Source organism: Nycticebus coucang, chromosome 12 (genome assembly GCF_027406575.1).
Source record: "Nycticebus coucang isolate mNycCou1 chromosome 12, mNycCou1.pri, whole genome shotgun sequence".
NCBI classification, from domain to species: domain Eukaryota; kingdom Metazoa; phylum Chordata; class Mammalia; order Primates; family Lorisidae; genus Nycticebus; species Nycticebus coucang.
Genome location: NC_069791.1, coordinates 50,104,720 through 50,112,140, shown reverse-complemented (window position 1 = coordinate 50,112,140; position 7,421 = coordinate 50,104,720). Strand labels below are relative to the sequence as shown.

Genomic DNA, 7,421 nt, shown 5'->3' with positions numbered 1-7,421 from the left:
TAATTAGGAGTAGTCTCTTTAATACAAGACCATGAAAATCTAATTTAGCCTCGTTTCAGATCCATTATTTTAGACCAGCTCCTTGTCCCTCACGATGGGATAGACTGTATCTGCTGATGTTTTAGACATGAATTTTCATCAGAAATCACTTCATTTGAACACTATGATTTAGATTCTTCTAGAGTGAGATGAAACATGAACTTTTGTTCTTTAAAAGGACACACATAAGGGGAATATCCCTTTATTCACAGTTGAAGGAAACAGGAAACAAATGCCCTATCTATTCCTTTACCACAAGTTATTATTTTTGTTTTTGAACTCAAGGTTCATGTATCTCTGAGCAGCTATAAAAGGGCTTCCTGGAAAACACAAAGCAAAAAAAAATATGTGTCTCTACTCACATGGTTCTTCCCTACCAAAGAAAGGAGGATCACACACCGGCAGATATTGAAATTGTAAGTGCGGACACCACATTTTGTAAAATCACTGAACCCTGAGCTGACTTGCAGTACAAAGGCAGCCATGCAGGATGAAGATGGATACGTCGCCTTAAATGTTAAAACTCAAAAGCCAGGTCTCTCCTCAGGTAAGGATGTCCAGAGCCAGCAATCTGGAAATTAGTGAAATGGGTCAATCCTATATTCTTTTTTTCTACTAGTGATAACACGTAGTTTTTTTTTGTTTGTTTTTTTCCTGAATGATGTTCTTTCTCTGCAACATCTGAGTGGTGTCTACAAAGGCTCATATAGATTTATATAGAATATTTTTAAAAAATATGAGCAGGGAATGTTAAGGCTCTTAGAGTTTAATGCTGAAGGGCATAGAAGCAAAGGGATAAGGGGAGAGAGCATTTGGAAGCTCCATTTTCTCAAATGTCAGCAAATGGTTTGATTGTCCATTATTTATGGGGGTAGGCCCACAAAGCCTGAACAGTTAGCTACGTTTTGGTTTACAGAAGGAAAGTCCACGTGGGGTGAGGATGGATGTGTGATATGGCAGTGGGTGGTGCTGATTCATGGTCCCCAAGGCAGGAGAGGTCACAGGTGAGATCTGCCAATCCAATGAAGCTGTTTAGATGACGTGGAAAATCCCAAGAAGGCAGAGGCGGATGTGACCCTGTCAGAGCTCAACCACACTGGCTGCTCCTAAACATCTTTACTGTATGCTTACAGTCGAGTCTGCTTCCTCCTCCTGGTGGCGTGTGGTGGCTTTGATTCTGCTGGTCGTGTGCATGGGGATGGTCGTCAGCATGGTGGCTCTGGGGATTATATGTAAGTATTGACTCTGTGCCAAAGATTTGATTGAGGAAGGCAATACTTATGAATCACGGTGAATCCCACTGAGCCTCTTAATTGTCACTATTTATCTATTCATCACTATTTCAATTGTTCTATATATAGCTGTCAAGATAGTCTCAATAAAGGAGAGCTCCGACCTTTCCCTTCTGATTAAAATCACTTTGAATTTTTTTTATAAATTAAAAATGAGTTTTAAGATTTAAAACTGGTCTTTAAATTCTCCTTTAAGTATGAATCAAAACTATCTTATTGAACAATTTTTTTCCTCTCCTATATGTTACATATCCTAAAACCCAGCCAAAGTGAAGTTTTCTCAATTTCATAAATAAATCCTGTGTCACCTTGTCTGAAATTTTGCTCATTTTATTCTCTCTACCTAAAATGTCCTCCTCATTTTGTTTACTGAAATCTTAGGTTTTATTTTTCCTGTAAGTCTCATGGCCTTCCGATGTCACATTGTAGTCTGTGGGGTTGTTTATTTTTCATAGGCTATTTTAGAGTCTTTCATTCCCCATCTTTTATTTACCCAAATATCATAAGAACTTTAAACATAACAAGAAATCAACACATTTTTAAATGAATAAATATCTTTGCATTACGTAAAGAACAGAAAATAACAGAGGTCATTCACCTTTATGAACTCTGCTGAGAAATCTGTATTCATGGGACTGTCAAAGCACAAAAATCTGTATTTAAGGGAATGGGCGGGTTATTGGGTCTTGGGCTTGTCTTATTTTATTGTTTCCTTCAAATAGTTCACTTATTGTGTGAGATGACCCTCAGGTTTTATTTTTGTATATTTATTAATTTGTTCTCTTATTCCTTTTCTCCCTTACCCCTTTTCAGCTCTCATTTACTCACGTGTGTCTAGTAAACTCTACATATTGGTAATTCTACTAACATGAAAGTTCATTGAAGGATCCTTGCATCTTCCTTATAATGCTGATGATGAATTGTTATTGTCTAATTTTTACATCTAGCTGTCACACAGCAAAATTACCTACGAACTGAAAATGAACATCTATCAGGAGCTCTACAACAATTAGCAAAGAACTTCTGCCAAAATTTATCCAAACAATCAGAACCAAAAAGTAAGTATGGTTTGGTAATCTCTTCATCTTCCCAACTCCTCAAGTACTTCTGTGATAGTAACTGGAAGAGCCTTGAGATCTGCAGGAAATAGGAATTGGGAAAATGTAATCCCAGAGAATGAAAGGGATTTTGTGCTTGGTTTCTCCTTAAGGCCATAAATGCAGCCCATGTGAACCAAATTGGAGATATTATGGAGATAGTTGCTATGGATTCTTCAGGCACAACTTGACATGGGAAGAAAGTAAGCAGTATTGCACTGACAAGAACGCTATTCTCGTGAAGATTGCCAATCAGAACATTCTGGTAAGGAGATCCTATGTGAATTATTTTACAGACATAGGGAGAAAATTTTTAAATGTATCATTTGATCTTTTTTGTTTGGGGTTTTTAAAACATCTTTCTTATGTCTTTCAGCTTATGCTAATCTAACAACCTTATCAAATTTAATAAGAATGACAGAGCTCAAATACTCAATCCAGTCATGGTGTACAGAGCTGCTATAATTGACTTGTACCTTCCTGAGAGCTACAGTACATGGGGGTCAGACTGGAAGAGTCAGCCCAGTGATGTTCATGATCATTTGTATCCCCTGCCATTCTAATCTGTTGTACCATCTACTTGCTCTTTTGTGGGCTCAGACTTATAGTGAAAATATTCACATAAAAAAATGAAGTCTTCTTTCCACTAAGGCAAAATAGACGAATTCCCTAAAATGTCACTCCATTACAGAAAGATTAATTGGAGACATATAATAAGCATGTCCTAAATCTCACTACTCTAGGCTGATGCCAAGCTGAAGATTTGTAACTAAAAGAAATAATGTAACATTTCAGAAATAAAGAATAGTTTAATTTCAGACAGAATTTCAGGTAGAATTTATCTGTCAGTTTCTACAGCAAAGTATGTAATACGGAATATTTTAAAGAACAAATGAGAAATTAACAGAAAGTGTATCAGTGGTTTGAGCTTCAAGAAATAAGTAGTCAAAAGAAAAGAGATTTTTCACACAATATTGCTTGTGCAATGCCATTCTGAGTCTCATATGTTCATCTAGAAGCACAAGTCACTTTTTAATTTGCCAAGAATGTATTCTCACTTGTTATTCTGGCAAGGATGAGAATATATGAGCATTTGGACTTCTTTTAATTTTGTTGCCCAGAAATTGATTGATTGACTGATTCATCCATTAAGTCAACAAATACGTGTTGGGACTATTTCAGGACCTGGATCTATATTGATAATAAAACAAACAAAAAAAATCTTTACCATCAAGGCACTTATATCCTAGTCAGAGCAACAGGCAAAGAACAAAACAAAAAAGTATGATAAATAGTGATGATTGCTAAGTACAAAAAAAATCAGGAAAGGTAAATGTATGTTTTTTATAAATCTTTTTGAGAAAGATATCAAATACCTCTCTTTCATGCAATCAACTTAAACAAATTAATACTTACCTATTTATAAGATTTTATAGGTAACATAAGCAATAAAACAAAAGCAAGTAGATCTTAAATCTAGGGGATATAAAGCTTGTCAACAATGCATTTCTTTTTGTTTTCTTCTATAGTTGTTTACCATTTATCAAATCATATTTGTAGTCTATTTGGGAGTCTAATCTTTGACTGAGTTAAGATATAAGTATGTATTACAAACACATAAGATTATAATATTAACTATTTTGTGTACAAGTTTTCCTGTGTCTTATTGTTTTTTAAAATTCTAAATCAAGTCAACTTGGTACAATTTTAAATATCAAACCATCAAATATTAATATATACTTATAACCCAACTTTTCTTTTTGCCAAGAGTCTTATCATGAAGCCTTGTCTTTATGTCATCGTGGAGGGGAGGCGTTCTGACCATTGTATTTGTATGTATGTCCTCCGTAGGAATACCTGAAAGGTAGGACTGGTTTAATTCGTTGGATTGGATTATCTCGCCAGAACTCTAATGGGACCTGGATGTGGGAAGATGGCTTGGTTCTCTCCAAAAATATGTAAGTCACTGGACACTCAGAATAAAAGATACTACTAGATATTTATATTCCTGAGATCCTCTTTCCACTTGAGTACAAGTTACTTAAAATCTGGGCAGTGTCTCTCTACCCTGCTCTGTGTTATATAAGCAGCAGCTGAATCACTTACACCCTACTTCTAGCCAGAGAACACTGGTTAGAAGACAAATCCACTTTCTCCTTTCTCCCATTCTTCCATACTTTATCCAAGCCACAATCCACCTTTTTCTCAATATTTTCCCACTCATTCCTATATTCAGCTTTACCACTGGAAGATCATATGTCCGTGCATGCGTGTGTGTGTGTGTGCGTGTGTGTGTGTGTGTTTAATTGGCTCTGATTCTTTCCTCACCTGCATTATTTTATGGCTGAAAATTATTACTTTGACTTTGCCTATTCTTCTATCCACTCCAAGAAGTAGGTATACTGTAGTTTACAAGAGAGTTCCAACGTCCATGAAATGGACAATGCTGGAAAGGGGGCCAATCACGTTAAGAGTTAAGTCGTTTACTACAGCTGTCCAGTCTCTAGTCATTGTATATCAAAGCTGAAATCTTTCTCCAATAAAAATTTAAACTGATACTGGAGAAAGGAAGAACAGAGAGAAGGAAGGAGGGAGGGGGTGGGGCCTTGGTGTGTGCCACACCTTTTGGGGGCAAGACACGATTGCAAGAGGGACTTTGCCTAACAAATACAATCAGTGTAACCTGGTTTATTGTGCCCTCCATGAATCCCCAACAATAAAAAAAAAGAAAAAAAAACACTTAAACTGATACCTAAAACTTGTACACAATCTAATAATTACCTAAATTATTAAGATATTCAGCAAGTATGTATTAAGTATTTGCGATTTAGGTGGGAGCCCATGATACCACAACTATAAGCAAGTGTCTTCACAGACCTTGGACCTTAACACCCACCACTCGCTGCCTCATTCACAGGATAGTGGAAAAATTGGCATTCTCTCTCTTCTTTCAACAAATCAGAGTTACGTTGTTGTCCTACAACTTGGTACTCTCACTGCTTCCTTCTCCTGAAAGCTCTGTCTCCATAACTCCCTGGTTGGCTCCACTTTGTGACTCCAGTCTCTGTAGAAACATCACTTCTTCAGTGAGGCCACGTCTAATCACCTAAACTAAACTAGCCTTCCTTCAGCCCTCATCCACAGTCTATCGCTCTGTTTTGCTTTCTCATATATTTTAAACGTTGTCTGAAATGTTGTTGTGTATTTATTTGTGGCCTTCATACAATAACCCCCACTGTTACGTAAGTCTCCAACAGCAAAAACCTTGTCTTTCTTTCTTTCTTTCTTTTTTTTGTTTAAAAAGGGTGTTGCTCAATTTCCCAGGCTAGAGTGCAGTGACACCATCACAGCTCATTTCAGTCTTAATTCCTAGGATCAAGCAATCCTCCTGCTTCAGTCTCCCAAACAACTGGGACTACAGGCACACAGCCATGCCTGGCTAATTTTTCTCATTTTCTGAAGAGATGGGGTCACACTTTGCTGCCTAGGTTAATGTCAAACTTTTGGCCTAAAGCAATCCTCCTACCTCTGCCACCCAAAGTGCTGGGATTGTAAGTGTGAATCACCACATCTGAACAACCTTGTTTCTTTTCTTTTCTTTCTTTCTTTTTTTTTTTTTTTACCAATCTATTCTCAGCCTTGGCATGTACTTGGCATTCCACTGTTCTATAGATATTTGACAAATAAAGAAATAAGCATATATTTCTTGTATTGTCATTGGAATCAGTCTCGTAGGGGATATAGACAAATTCAAAGGCAATTACAATATGGTGTTCTGCTTTGGATTTACCATCCTGTTACATAAATTCTCAGTTCAAGAATATTTAATCAACTTAATTTTCCCTGAGCTTATTTCCATCCTGTGCAGCTATTTGCCCTCCAATCTCCTCTCTGTTTATCTAAATCTTGCTCTTTCTTCCATATTGAATTAAAGTCTGATTTGTAGATAAAGCCTTTTCTCCTCATTTCAGAGCCATATCCCCTCATTCCTGTGGACTCTTATTGTACCCACTATTACTTTGCGCCTTAATCTTATGCTATATAAAGTTGCTATTGAGCTTTTAAAAAAATGTATATGCCTTGTACTTCTGGGAAGATTAGAAGTTTCTCAACAATGAGAATGTATTTCTTTTTTTACTTTTTTTCTCATAGTCTCCACTTTGGGTAACAAAATACTATACACAGAGTTTGATTACTGCTTGTTTATTTCAAAGGAATTTATTCTGCCTTTTCCATTTATAGGTCTGTGCTTTCTGAAGATGGAAGAGAAAATATGAATTGTGCTTATTTTCATAATGGGAAAATCCACCCTACTTCGTGTAAGAACAAACATTATTTAATGTGTGAGAAGAAGGCTGGCAGGGTAAACCTGGATCAACTACTTTAATGCAAAGAGATAGACAGGATATCACAGACAAATGCATGAATGCACAATAAAACATCTGGATGAGGAAATCCCTAGCCATAAAATTGCTTATTTAACTCTTTCTTCTCCTTGGAGTCAGTTTTTGTATTATCTTTGCTATCAAAACCACTTACCCAGTTAATTCTTTGAACATCCAAAAGCCAAGATGTGAGTTAATCATTTGCTTCCCAATTATTCTATTTTCCATCAGTTTTCTTTGTTCTTGTTTTTTGTTCCTACTTATATGAACATAGTATGATTCACTGCATCTTCTGATATATATGTGTGTATATATATATATAATTAAAATCAGGACAAGAAATGTTAGGGCTTAATTGACTTAAGTTGTACAAAATATCTAAGCTTAAAATCTATGCAAATTATCTACATTTGAAAGACAGCATGCGATAGTAATAAGAATACTAAACTTGGTATCATAGAATAATGTACATGCTGTGGTCACTTGGTGAAATACAAGCATAAGACGATCATGTAGCCTCTTTAACTTCCATTTTCTTATATTTAAAATAGGATAATAACATCTATCTTTTATACCTCACAGTTCTATAATCTAACTACACCAGAGGC

The 7,421-nt window shown here is 36.0% G+C and overlaps 1 protein-coding gene across 1 annotated transcript; it reads left to right on the top strand.

The window, feature by feature from the left end:
- Positions 1 to 410: 410 nt before the first annotated feature.
- On the top strand, positions 411 to 7,192 carry CLEC1B (C-type lectin domain family 1 member B). Its single transcript, XM_053556778.1, has 6 exons — positions 411 to 586; positions 1,173 to 1,271; positions 2,279 to 2,389; positions 2,542 to 2,693; positions 4,280 to 4,386; positions 6,671 to 7,192. The coding sequence occupies exons 1-6, from the start codon at positions 523 to 525 to the stop codon at positions 6,813 to 6,815; spliced, it is 678 nt and encodes a 225-aa protein (XP_053412753.1). The 5' UTR covers positions 411 to 522; the 3' UTR covers positions 6,816 to 7,192.
- Positions 7,193 to 7,421: the final 229 nt, after the last annotated feature.

Bases quoted from the DNA above. Each gene is read 5' to 3' on its own strand.
- CLEC1B (XM_053556778.1), top strand. From the start codon at position 523: ATGCAGGATGAAGATGGATACGTCGCCTTAAATGTTAAAACTCAAAAG. The intron at 1,272-2,278 runs GTAAGTATTGAC...TTTTACATCTAG, and splicing joins GGTGGCTCTGGGGATTATAT to CTGTCACACAGCAAAATTAC. The intron at 2,390-2,541 runs GTAAGTATGGTT...TTTCTCCTTAAG, and splicing joins CAAACAATCAGAACCAAAAA to GCCATAAATGCAGCCCATGT.